Here is a 13,801-nt window from a genome sequence, read left to right on the forward strand (position 1 = left end):
AATATATTTATATGTTTCCATTAAAAAAATCAAACAAATACAAGTAGGTGTATGGATATCATGGATCTAATATCAGTCCACCTACGTATATGTCATGCATGATTAAATACGATAGCGTATTGATGAAATTTCTGTTGATTAATCAAATATACTAGTACTATAAAGAAGCCTAGTCAACTTAAACGCTAACTTCTACAAGTACAAATGTTCCAATTGTATAATTCCTCTAATAACGCATTTAAATATTAGTATTAGTAGTTATTATATAATGCAATGCAATTGGTATATCATAACTAACTTAACACAAATTACGATTCATCTCACATAGTTTGATGTACATTTCTTTTGAAATTTAAGATTTAAAAAAAAAGATGTTTCAAGGTTAAATGAAAAAATAAAATAAAATAGAGAAACAAACAGTAAAGTCGATAGATTTCTTTTGAGCATGATATTTAAGAAATTGACGTTTCAAGTTTAAATGAAAAAAGAATAAGATAACATAATAAAAGTAAGGGAGAAAAATAAAAGGTAAAGTTATATGTATATTTTTTCGAGCATGGGATTTAAAAAATTAATGTTTCATGATAAACGAAAAAAAGAATAAAATAAGAGAATAAAGTAAGAGACGAGAAATTTTAAAAAATAAAGTAGGAGTTAGAATTAAGGTTTTGCCTAAAAAAACAAATGAATCGATTTTTGGACAACAAGAAAAGGATGACTCCAACTCAACTAGTACATGATTGAGTATTATATTAGTACATTATTACCTTTAATAATTTATGATGTAGTTTAAGTTTTTAGGTACATCACGATTTAAGTGTTCTTTTTTGTGTATTTACTAAAATTACTACTACTATTAAAGTAGCTTATATATTAACATAATTTTACAATTATTTAAAACAATATTGTTTTGCCGCGCGCGTTAAAAATTCTTGGTTTTATTTGTTTGTATTATAGAGTTACAAGGTATATTTACTGCCGAAGATGATTAATAAGGCTAATTTCATGCATTGGTTATGGGGTAAAATTCTGTGATTTCATGGGTCTAACAAGGTTTTATAAGCCAGGTGTGTAGAGAAACCGCTAGCCCCATGAAGAAAATGAAGATGGCAGGGGAGATGAAGCTAGCGGGAAAACTAAGCAGGAAAAGGAAGAGCCAATAGACAAAGGAGCATCAAATCAGAGGGCAAAATGGAGATTGTAGGAACAGTCTAGAAGCTCTGTCCGCTATAAATAAGAGCATGCGCTTGACATGAGCATCATCACTTTTCAGCTCTTAGCTTAGTTTTCACTTTTCTACACACACACTCACTGGAAATTTGGTGCGGGGGTTCACATTTCAGCTCAATAGTGTCGCAACACCGTCTTCACGGAGGCGAAGAAACAATCATCTTTTGCTTTTCTGTTTACTTCTCGTACTCGCCGAGTCCTCGCTGTTCGAGGCTCGGTTCTGTTTTGTTATTATCGTTGGATACTTCGTACATTGCAATGGATATCGCTACTTTTGTTTCGTTTATCTTATCGTGGTGTTTTTAGTTTGATTTGCTGATTATTGTTGGTTGATCTGAGTTTGGAGTTGGTTTGTGAGAAATTTGTTGTTGATCGGTTGAATCTACGTAAACTTGTGAGGATCGGAGATGAAAATGATGTTTGATTGTTGTGGATGGCTTGGATCCGGAGTGGATTAAGCGTCCCGTGGTTGGATCTGCTTGTTTTCGTTTCATTTAGTTGTTTAAGTTCTGCATTCTTGTTTTGCCTCGTCTAGTAGTCGTAGATCTGCTTTAGTTTTACTTGTTCTTCATTTTTATCGGTTTAATTTCGTTTAATTTGCTTCGATCTTCATTTTGCTCTGTTTTTAGCTGGATGTTTCGTGATAAATATTGGAGAAGATGATGTCGCTGTTAGTTAATCCTTTAGTTAGTTATTTTGCAGTTTTTCAATCGTACTCTGCCTTTTCAGAAAATGGTCCCCACGTTTAGCTTTTCCCAAGTCTAAGTTAGTTTAGGAAGTTGTTCGCTCGGTCTAGTAATTGTCTTGCTCTATTTCGGTTAATATGCATGCTTTTATGTTTCTGCCTAGATCTAGCTGCTAGAGTAGAATATTTCATTTACCAAGTCTAGCAATTAAAGCTCAACCCCAAAAATTGCGTGGCAGCAGCCAAAAATAGTTTTCCAAGTCTTTGAACATGCTTACTTGTGCATTCATCTCTGTGGATTCGATCCCTACTTCCCTGTACTAGTTTTCTTAGCTAAAGTGGGTTGAGGGTTTTGAAGGGGGAGTTAAGGTAGTAATTGTGTGCCCAACGACAGGTAGCTCAAGGTTCTCTGAGTTCCTAGACCCAGTGTTTAGCGGATTTCCTGGACCGAGGGTTTTCTTTATTAATTTTAAAACACTCTTTCGCTGACCATTAAACTCTAAACACAACCGGACTCTTCAATGAAAAATTAATTGTAGAATCACCATAATACACTACTAAACCTCTACTCACCACTTATTTGGTATCGAGCAGTTCATGCTACCGCTACGTAATTAGTAGTAGTATGATTCGACCATATGCAGTAGAATTGGAAATTCAACCACTGCGATGGAATGAAAAATCAATTTCATTAAAATGATTTTTTTTTCATTTTTCATTTTCTTTTTGAAAACCTTCCCCCAACGGCCGAACCCCGGCAGATGGTTCAAATCCAGCATCCGCCGGATCCCTCTCGACTCCATCTCTCACCATTATCTCGACTCTTGATAGTCCACAAATCACTCTTTCAAAATAGAAATCCCTAAAATTTTTATAACTTTGGCATTCGTAATATGTGGAGTATATTACCAATTTACCATCTCCAAAATTCAACGAACAAGACTAGCTAGCCCATATAATTAATTAAAACAAAATAAAATGAAGTACTACTTGTATTAGCAATTACTACCCCAACTAGAAAATCACACTGCCAGTAATTATTCAGGAAAATAGTTTACATATATATAGGGTTGACGTTACAGATAAAAGAAAATTGTCACATGTTCACACATTCAACAAAATTGGATCACGGACACTTTTGTCACGCGTCTCCATAGTCCAAGTCTAATTTTTCAAATAGGGGTTTTACCATTATACCCTGTGTTACATCTCTCCCTTTCAAATAAAAAAGTTCACACTTATTTAATGCATTTCTTGATGATCACATCACATCTTAGTTTCAATTCTTACATCTAAAAAAATCATTTAATTCATCAGATTTTTTGTACTGGAATCGATATTGAGTCTTAATCAAGCAGTGGAATTTATTGGGAGCGGTGAAAATGGCCGGAGGTAGCGGGAGGTCGCTGGAGCAAACGCCGACGTGGGCGGTGGCCGTCGTGTGCTTCGCGTTGGTTGCGGTTTCGATCCTGATCGAGCACATCATCTACTTAATAGGAAAGGTAACGAATTACAAAAACCTTACTACAAAATTTGACATTTCTTGTTCATAATATGATCTGATGATGACCAGTGGTTGAAGTCGAAGAACAAAAGAGCTCTGTTTGAAGCGCTTGAAAAGATTAAGTCTGGTAAGATTTTGATATTCCATATTCATGATCATAATTCTTGAAATTCTAATTTTTGTTTTAATTTGAAGAGTTGATGCTGCTGGGGTTTATATCGCTGCTGCTAACAGTTGGGCAGACTCCGATATCTAATATATGTATATCGAAGTCGGCTGGTGCGTCGTGGCATCCGTGCAGCAAAAGCGAGGAGGAGTCGAAGGCGGTAGGCGAGGGCGACGAAGAGGAGAGCCACCGGAGAAGACTCCTGTGGATAGAAGGCGGGGCTAGGCGGATATTGGCCGGCGGCGGCAGCGACAAATGCGCTGAAAAGGTATTAGTATTTGATTTTGGTGTCGTGATGATTATAGAGAAAATTAAGCGCTAATTAAGTAATGTGTGCATGAGTGCAGGGGAAAGTACCATTTGTATCATCGGATGGAATACATCAGCTGCATATCTTCATCTTCGTTTTGGCCGTTTTTCATGTCCTTTATTGTATCATCACCATGGCCTTGGGAAGAGCTAAGGTATGTACTATGTATTTTCATCTCATCTTCATCTTCATCTCGTGTTGAAAACCATCCAATCCACCTACTTGATTATACCTTTAATTAATTAATTAGATGAAAAGTTGGAAAGCATGGGAGAAAGAAACAACGACCGCAGAGTACCAATTTGCACACGGTACGTCCATTTTTGTGTTTTAAGTATTACTATTAATTTCGAATTACTACTAATTGATTATGTTTATTCTTAACTATGTATATATTTATAGACCCGGAGAGATTCAGATTTGCAACACAAACATCATTTGGAAGGAGACACCTGAGCTTCTGGAGCAAAACTCCTATTCTACTATGGATTGTAAGTTTTTCCAAATAAATGAATCACCACAATTCTCTAATTATTAATTCCATCTTCATCAAATTGAATCGCCAATATTTTTTTTTTTTTTTTTTTTGTAGATTGCAAATATATTGCAAAACTTGTATAGTAGAGATCATAACAAATATGTTGTCGTCTGAATCTTGTTATAAATACCTGCAGTGTGCATATATATGTGGATATGATTGCATTTCATAAAGTTGAAGCAATCATATACTGCTTTTTTAGGAAATTATTATAAAAACTACACCTACTATTCATCTTTTATTGCACATTCAAGGTCAATAATTGTACTGTATACGGGGCTTGACCGTTTCAGCTTTTATAGCGCTTCAATGTTGACCTTTTCCCTTACCACAATCAAATCAAGTTTAATTTATTAATTAATTAATGCATTAACAAACTAATATGATTAATCACTCTAGAAGTCTCAATCAGTTATTGGTGTCGTTAATTTTTACAATCATGTACTTTTAATTTGATTTTCAGGTTAGTTTCTTCCGACAATTTGTAAGATCTGTTCCAAAAGTGGATTACTTGACTCTTCGGCATGGATTTATCACGGTAAGTAAATCCCAGACTTGATTGATTAACAAAATCTAATTTGGTTTCAAAGATATTATTGTGAAAAAAATGTTTTTTTTTTTATAAATATTGTAAGCATTGTTTTATTAGAGAAACTAATATGATGATTGTTTTATACAATTAATGATCAGGCACACCTTGCACCCCAAAGCCATGAGCAATTTGATTTTCAGAAATATATCAATAGATCGCTTGAAGAGGACTTCAAAGTGGTTGTCGGAATTAGGTTCGTACATTATAATACTCCCTTCATCCCCCAAAAATATGAACTTTCAAAACAACACGAGTTTTAATACAAAATTGGTAAATTAAGAGAGAGTTAGAAAGAAAATAAGATTAGTGAAAAATGTATCTCATCTTATTAGACAGAAACAAATTTCCTAATATAGAAAGTTTCTAATGGTACAACCAAAAATAAAAGAATTTTCATTTTTAGGGGGACAGAGAGAGTATCTCATTTTTGCATGCTCACGTATATCTCAACTCATTATGTTACCTATGAACTATAAACCATTTGGAGTATATATCTCTGATATATTAACATTATTAGTATTTTTTACGTAAGGAACAGAAGCATTATTTTATGTTAAAAAAAATTAATATCGTAGAGCTAGCATTAATTTGTGCGTATGAACATATAATCTTGTCAAAAGTCAATTTTGACCATTAAGATCTATCGTCTAAATTGATCCAGTTAATAGAATGAGAACGGTCCTGCTCCTTTGCATGTGTAATTTACAGTATTTAATCTTACTTGGAAAAGTCTATATATGTCAACTAAAATAATGTACATTGAGCCTTAATATAGTATAAGAATCATTCGTATAAATAAGACAAATGATTTAATCCCAATACATGCGTTCAGCTTTCCCTGGATAAAAAAAGATGAATTTATATTATGATAAATCTAGTTAATTTGAACAACATATTTTAAAGTGGTATTTATTAATTTCTCATCGTCATTACTTTAGTTCTAATATGCTTTAATCATCTTGCAGTCCACCAATTTGGTTTCTCGCTGTGTTATTCTTGCTCGCCAGTAAGCACGGTGAGTTCCACGCGCATATGTATATCAATTAATTCACCTATATATACCCTGCATGCTCAATTGTGGGCTTAGCTTGTCTTCTAACGTGACTTCAGTCATACAAAATGGCATTTCAAATTTATTTTATTGCAGTAGTACTATTTTGTAAAGAGAAAATTCAACCCAAAATATATCTTTCTTATTTCAAGAAGGTCTATGATTGATTCTAGATTTCTTGGCACATTTTGATTGACCATAATTTGATTAATTGCTATTTTGTATGTGGGCAGGCTGGTATTCTTATCTTTGGCTACCATTCATCCCCTTGATTGTAAGTTGTGAATTTTCTGCATACACATTCGAAAGTTGACATAATTAAAGACTTTAATCGATTAATTAGGTTGAAATAAAAATGTTGAAAAATGGACAGGTGATATTAGTAGTGGGGACGAAGCTACAAGTGATAATTTCCAAAATGGCTCTCAGAATACAAGAAAGGGGTGAAGTCGTTAAAGGCGTTCTTGTGGTTCAACCGGGAGATGACCTTTTCTGGTTTAATCGTCCACGCCTTGTACTCTACCTTATTAATTTTGTACTTTTTCAGGTACCTACTTTTTCATTTACTACTAATTATCGTAAATAAATTATAAATATCTAATTAATTAAAATTAATATGAATCTTTTTTTGAAATGTTGCAGAATGCGTTTCAACTCGCCTTCTTTGCATGGAGTTGGGTGAGTTTCATATATAGATGATCAGATACAAAATTATCAATACACTGGCACATACTATTATACTACTCCTATTACTTATTAATTAATGTTGACCTTTTATTTTGTTGAATAGTTTGAATTCGGATTAAAATCGTGCTTTCATGAGCACGTGGAGGATATCGTAATCAGGATCTCAATGGGGTAAATATATCTTCCATATAATTATAATAATGCTCGCTTGTTTGAAATTAATACAGTTGAGTAACTAATTTTGATCAACAGGATTCTCATACAAATACTTTGCAGCTATGTGACTCTCCCACTTTATGCCCTTGTCACTCAGGTAATGAATAGATCTAATTATTAAATTAATTAATTACGTATTTTAATTAAATAATTAATTAATGTATAGATGGGATCAAACATGAAACCGACGATATTCAACGATAGAGTAGCGAGGGCGCTAAGAAACTGGCACCACACGGCCAGGAAACACGTAAAAGAAAGCCGGCAAACGACTCCGTTGTCGAGCCGGCCTGCGACGCCCTCGCGCCACACGTCGCCCATCCACCTCCTCCGCCACTACTGCCCCGAAATGGACAACTCCGACACGGAATCGCCGTCTCCCAGCCGGTTCCAGCGCCCTGTCTCCCATATGGATGCAGAGGTGGAGCTCAGCTCCTCACAAGATCATCACATCACTATTCACGTCTCTAAGGAATTCTCCTTTGACAAGAGACCCACACAAAGTAATTGATCATACATTCCCATTATTATATTATTTGTTTTTCTTCTATTTTTTGCCAAAATCTTTGGGCGGGGGGAGATGATTTCATCACGGGAAATAAGATATTGAATTTCTATTCTCCTTCCTATCTCCCGGTAGATTTAACTCACTTATATTGGAGATCAGTGTAAATAAACCAAAATTTACTTGTAAAAACAACTATACTAGTAGTACTTTTTTTTTTATAAACTCCATAGCTTGTAGGTTTATATACTATGATCACTACAAGAAAAAGAATGGCTAGGGACGCATTTTTAATCAATTAGAGACGCCTTTTTATGTTGCTAAATATATCACCGACGCTTCAAAAAGCGTCCTTACTGGTGGCGTGCCAAATAAAAATAAGGACGCAAATAGTGAGCGTCGGTGAATTATTTTGAGATGCTTTTAAAGCGTCCCTAAAAACACAAATTAGGGACACTATTAAAAAGCATCCCTAAATGCGAAATTGGGGACACTATTAAAAAGCGTCCCTAAACGTTTATAAACACATTGAGACTATTACCAAACCCTTTAAATCAAGAACACAACACAATTTCACTAGCTATGTAACTTGTAACCATGATCAGTAGCTAAATTTCAGATCATAGCAACCATACACATTTCAAATACAAATAAAACTTCATATCCCAAATCTATCATTAATTCTGCAAGATTTCACCTTTACCAACCAACCAAATATCTTCATACATCGAAAACGTAGAGCCTTATAACCAAGACTCGACCTTTACCTTATACAGAACACAAACTAACACTAACTTAACTAATATTAGTGTTAAAAATGGCTACATAGACACCAAGGAGCAGACCTGGTTCAGCTTCTCTGTTTTCATACAAAACGATATGTTCGTGAGTGAAGTTGCACCTTGCTAGGCCGCAATCCACACGCTGTTAACATTCCTCAAGAGTTTTCTGTAGCACATAAGAGATAAAAAAGAAAGATTTTCTTTTTATTAATCAAGTCATGAAATATAGAGAGAATAAAGTCTTCTAACTTCAGAAACTCAATTAGAAGATGAAAATTAAATAGCTACAATAAATAAAAACATTAGATATCCAAGGATCAGTAGCTGACCGAATGAACTTCACAAAACAGATAAGGCCAAATTGGATGATTGTCATTCAATCAGATCATTAGGGTTTAGCAGCTAGCAAACATAACCATCCGGGCAGCCCCTTTTGCTATTCACTCTACATCCTTGACTATTTCACTTTATGTATTTCTACAAAATGGATAGCCCTTTTGCCATAGATTCAATCACATTTATCCAGAAAATATAAAATGCAAAATTGGTGAATACAACTTACCTCTTGAATTCTCTTTCCAGTAACAGGGCATTTGGGAGCAATAACACAGTTCTCCCTACTCTGATGCTAACGCGCTAGATTCCCTCCTATTCTTTCATAAACACAACACAACACAACACCAATTTAGTCATACTCTAAAGGCTTCATCCATCACAAAATCAAAATCTCATTACCAATGATTTTACTTTTAAAACTGCAGAAAATCAAGCTCTAATATAGTCCGTTGCATCTATACAAACTAGGAAACCTAAAACATTTTGTGGCCTACGATAAAGAAAAATCTCGCTATAGATTTCAGAAAGTGTTGCAACCTTCAAATGTCATACAAACGCTAAAAATTGAAATCTAGTCAAAGCGCCTTACCCTTTCTATAGCTTCACGTTCCTCGGGAATAACTGTTATATCATGTGGCATTGATCTTGTTAGCTAGCCTAGTATGTTGTCAACACTGCATCAGGGAAAAGAACCACAAATTTTGGACCCAATCATATAAACTCACAACTGCAACTATGTTATCCGCATAAATAGAAATCTTATTGTACTCTTCTTTTGATAAGGCGAAGAAAATCAACTTTGTGTTCTTGAATCAATCTAATAATCATAATCATAAATCAACAATCACAATCAATATCATGTAATCAGAGGAATTAAAGTTACCTATTGTTCTTCTACAATGAAAGACCAGCGCGTAGTACATATCTTCCTCATTTAATCGTCTGAAAAGAACAAAACAAGACAAGATGGTAGCTGAGACTAATCACAATACTCGAGACTAATCACAATGCACAGAAAAAGGAAACACATTTAATATTTATACTCATATAAAAAATGGCAAATATATGTTCAAAGGGATACTATCAAGACTATAGGAAAAATACCTCTTCATTTCAAACAAGTCTGATTTCCAATGTAGTAAGTAATTGCCTCTCCAGTTTTGCACTTAAGATACTGGCTGAAAATATCACAAGTAGAAGATGATATAATCAGAGTTGATTCATACAATATGTTCCCAAAATATTTCAAATTGACACAAATATCGAAAGAAGAAACTGGAAAGTGATAGAGAATTGAACCTGATTTATTGAATTGAACCTATAATTATAAATCGAATGAAATCAATTATAAGCACAGGAAATAGGAGATTATCATCAAACGAAATCAATCACAAGCACAAAACATCAGAATAAGCTCACGATTTGTCGATTTGAACCTGATTCATCTCAATACAGCTACAATAACGAAGCACGAAGCACCGAATCAATCATAACATTTATACTGACAACACAACCAAAAACGACCTCAACATACCAATCCAATCACGAATCAGAGAGAAAATTCACCTCTTTCTCCCTGAGCTTAGCGAAGAAGCAATCGATGAGCCTTGGAGACGTCACCACGGTAGTGTGCGTACACATCGTGAGTGGAGGGTTTCGATAATGAAGGGGGAACGATGACCTTTACCGGTGGCGGCGGAATGACGGAGGCGCGCCGGCTGAGAGTTACAGAGCTAGGGATTGGAAGATGGGAGAGAGGGAGAACGATGGATCTGTTTCTCTGAGTTTTGTTCCATTGGTAAGTTTTAATCAACTTATTTTTTATTAATTTGTAATTGGCAATTATAATTTGGGGCGCAACTATACATGTGTCTAATTGGACTAAATTTGGGGACGCTATTGTTTTGCGTCGTGTATTTTGATGATTTTTCAAAATTTAGTAACGCAATCATTTGCGTCTCTAATCTTGTGTCGTTATTGTAAAGATTTGTTGTAGTGGATATAGTACAATTACACCTACACATTTACTCTTCATTCATCCAAAATGCACCCAATTTAATAATTTCAATTTCAACCAAATTGCGCAATGGATCTTCGTTAAATTACAAGGATAAAGGCAAAGGAAAAAGTTCTGACGACGAAAGACACCAAATCCAGCCTAGGGTACTCTGATAGAATGGACAAGATTATAGACGCATTGTTTATAAAGCCATGCGTACTCCACCATGCTTGAAAGAGAGAAACCACATTGTGGTTGTAAAACTTTGTGGAGTATTATTTTTATTTTTTAAATTAATGTACTTTTAAATTTTTTATTAAGTAGTTTTCAAATTTGTATTTATTAATTTAATCACAATTCACAAAAATATTGGAGAATAACAAAATTAAATGATGAGATGAAAATCTAATTGAGACCGGATTTGGGATGCAATGAGACTGCATTTTGGGTTTAGGGTTAAAAAGTGAATTGTTGATTTGGCAACTGAAATTGAAAGTTTTTTTTTTGTTAACTGAAATTGAAAGTTGTGGTTGAATAAGGGCATAACTAGAAAATTATATTGATGGGGAAAAAGTAATTTATATATATATAAAGTAATTTTTTAAAAGTGTAATAAAGGGATATTTATAGATATAGATAAATTAGAAGAATGAGAAGGGTTGGGGCATTTGTCCCCACCTAATGAAAGGCGCCCATATTGAATTTGGGGGGAAAAAACCACTCTTACGTTGTGAATGTCCTAAACAAAATATAGGATTGCACTATTTGATTCTATAGAATTGGAGTGTGAAAGCAATGGAAAGACGTCGCGTTATAAGAATAGTGTGTTCCATTCTTATGGATTGGCCCTATTGGGTTTGATTCAAAAGTTTGCAAGGTTAGACGTTAACATTCTTGATCATTTCTGCATTTCGAGAACTTTATTATATTGCCCATTTGGTTGAATCGTTAAAATATTATTATGCAAACAAGAATAATTTTCATGATATATACTTTAAATACATGACATTTGTAGGGATCAGATCACTCGGGATTCGCTAATTACCGGAACCTCTTTTATTGAACGATAAGCCATCGGTAGGACGTCGGTAGGTGAGTTCCCGGAATTGCTGCTAATGGAATTGCGTCTACTGGCATGAAACCAAAGTCCTTGAGTTAATGGACTCAAAGCGTTAATAACCTAGTGAATTCCGACCTCAGGAGCAGTTCACAAGAGAGAGAGAAGGTTCTGGATTCGAATGAGACGGATGTTAAGAGTCTCAAGACTCATAACTAGCATACCCTAAATCCAACGGCCCCAGGCCACGATCCTTGTGAGGCAGCCACGTGGCAGCCATCGGAGTATCCCTGATTAATTATTGGGTCAAATCAATATGGGTCACCAATAATCACTTGGACTGACTGAACTAAATCTGCCCAGCCGAAATAAAACAAAGCCCAAACACAATTAGAGTCCATTGTACTTCACAACATTAAAGTGAATGTTGGTGGTACTACTACTATGTAGTAATGCAGTGCGTATGAAATAGTAATGAACAACCACTGTATATTTGTGTCTCAATAGTACACCGTACACATGAACCGACGCTATTATTAAAGGTATACGTTTTCGAAATTTTGAAGTACTCTCAAGTCATGTCTTATTTTATTTTATTATTATAGTAGTTCATAGTTATATTTCATTTAGTTTTTTATTATACTTATTTTATTAATACTAGTATTTTATAAAAATTCACAAACATTAATGTTTCTTTCTCTCGCATGTATTTGCAAATATGAGTTTGATATCACGTGTATTTATCTAAAATAATTGAGATGTCATATGTTTTACTGCATGCATCTATCACATCTGCAGATAGTATTTGACGTCATGTGCATTTTTTTTTTAAAAAGTAATTAAAATGTCAAATGCATCACCTTGATGTAGAGGTGGCCACGGTTCGAAAATCGCCAGTTCCGGTTCGGAACCGGCGGTTCCGGTTCGTCGAGATCGTGAACCGTAACCGGCCCGGATACCGGTTATCCGGTTCCGGTTTAACCGCCGGTTACCGCCGGTTCCGGTTCCGGTTCCGGTTACTAACCGCCGGTTTTTCACCGGTTCCGGCGGTTCCGGTTCCGGTTCCGGTTCATTTTTTTTTTTTTAAATTTTAAAGTTATTAAATCTTAGAGTTATAACTTTTATTGCAATTCTATAGTAAAATCCAAAGAGAATCGATAACGATAAAGAATTGCAATTTTATTGATTTGAAACTTTGAATGTAAATTTCTACAATACAATATTACAATTACAAGTTACAAAATACAACAATACTACAACTATACACTTGAATTTAAAATTTAAATACAAAATTACAATTTACAAAAAACATATTAAAAGTAAAGTTGAAACAATTAGAAAAAAAAAAAAAAGAAATAAAAGGAAAAGGACTTGAGCTCAACTTAAATTTAAAATTTAAGTTGAGGTGCCTACGTATCCTTAATGCTCAATTGCATTGAGGAATCAAAGTCCACGTAGTTCTCTTACCTTGCTTACCTTGTTGGTTGGCGGTTGACGACGGTTGGCCTTCATTCTCCACCTTCATCCTCGGTGTCGGTGAAGGTTTCCTCACTCTCTTCACGAGCATCCCAATCTGGTTCTTGCGCTCTCCTTGCAGCTTTTCCCCAATCATCAAGTAACATCACGGCTTCCATATTTCTCGCGGCTACGGTGGAAGCCGGGACTGCAAAGATCTCCTTAGCCATTGACGCAAGTATGGGATAATCTTTCTCGTGTGTTCCCCACCACTCTAGGACGTCGATTTGGGCGGGTGTAGGACCTGCATCACTAAAAGTATGGTGGCGTGCTTCCAAATAAAAATCTAACTCGCTTACCGATCCCATTGAGGTGGACCTTGAACTTGAGCTTGTGCCGTAGCCGTATAAGTCGGCTAATTGTGATTGAGCATCGGGGTCATCATAAGCAAAACCAAAACCGCCGTATTGCTGCGGTTGAGGAGCATGTTGTGTACGTGGATGAATTTGGTGGGTACGGTTATACTTTTCTTCATATTCGGCAAAGAGAGTATGCAAACTACTTTCAAATTGAGCTTGAACAAGTGATCTATCGGGAATGGTTAGTTCAAAAACTCTCGAGGTTTCATTATCATCAAAAGGCAAATTTTGAAGTGGACTAAGATCAATAGAACGCAAATTTTGATAAT

At 35.1% G+C, this 13,801-nt stretch overlaps 1 protein-coding gene and 1 long non-coding RNA gene across 9 annotated transcripts; one reads left to right on the forward strand and one right to left on the reverse strand.

The window, feature by feature from the left end:
• The first annotated feature begins 3,168 nt into the window (after positions 1–3,168).
• On the forward strand, positions 3,169–7,529 carry LOC125218744 (MLO-like protein 6). Its single transcript, XM_048120481.1, has 15 exons — positions 3,169–3,417; positions 3,489–3,546; positions 3,615–3,853; positions 3,933–4,049; positions 4,146–4,206; positions 4,298–4,386; positions 4,897–4,971; positions 5,124–5,218; positions 5,991–6,040; positions 6,310–6,350; positions 6,450–6,623; positions 6,719–6,754; positions 6,867–6,934; positions 7,016–7,076; positions 7,146–7,529. The coding sequence occupies exons 1-15, from the start codon at positions 3,298–3,300 to the stop codon at positions 7,488–7,490; spliced, it is 1,629 nt and encodes a 542-aa protein (XP_047976438.1). The 5' UTR covers positions 3,169–3,297; the 3' UTR covers positions 7,491–7,529.
• Positions 7,530–8,145: 616 nt separating this feature from the next.
• Positions 8,146–10,423, reverse strand: LOC125217573. Of its 8 annotated transcripts, XR_007175753.1 has the most exons (9): positions 10,169–10,422; positions 10,022–10,057; positions 9,902–9,920; positions 9,707–9,780; positions 9,486–9,544; positions 9,192–9,276; positions 8,829–8,919; positions 8,596–8,743; positions 8,146–8,432 (listed from the first exon to the last, which is right to left on the reverse strand). It is a non-coding gene; the product is annotated as an uncharacterized LOC125217573 (long non-coding RNA). The 8 variants fall into 8 exon arrangements; XR_007175752.1 differs by lacking the exon at positions 10,022–10,057; XR_007175754.1 differs by lacking the exons at positions 9,902–9,920; positions 10,022–10,057 and having other exon boundaries at positions 8,596–8,760; positions 10,169–10,423.
• Between the last annotated feature and the right edge of the window lie 3,378 nt (positions 10,424–13,801).

Source organism: Salvia hispanica, chromosome 4 (assembly GCF_023119035.1).
Source record: "Salvia hispanica cultivar TCC Black 2014 chromosome 4, UniMelb_Shisp_WGS_1.0, whole genome shotgun sequence".
Classification (NCBI taxonomy): domain Eukaryota; kingdom Viridiplantae; phylum Streptophyta; class Magnoliopsida; order Lamiales; family Lamiaceae; genus Salvia; species Salvia hispanica.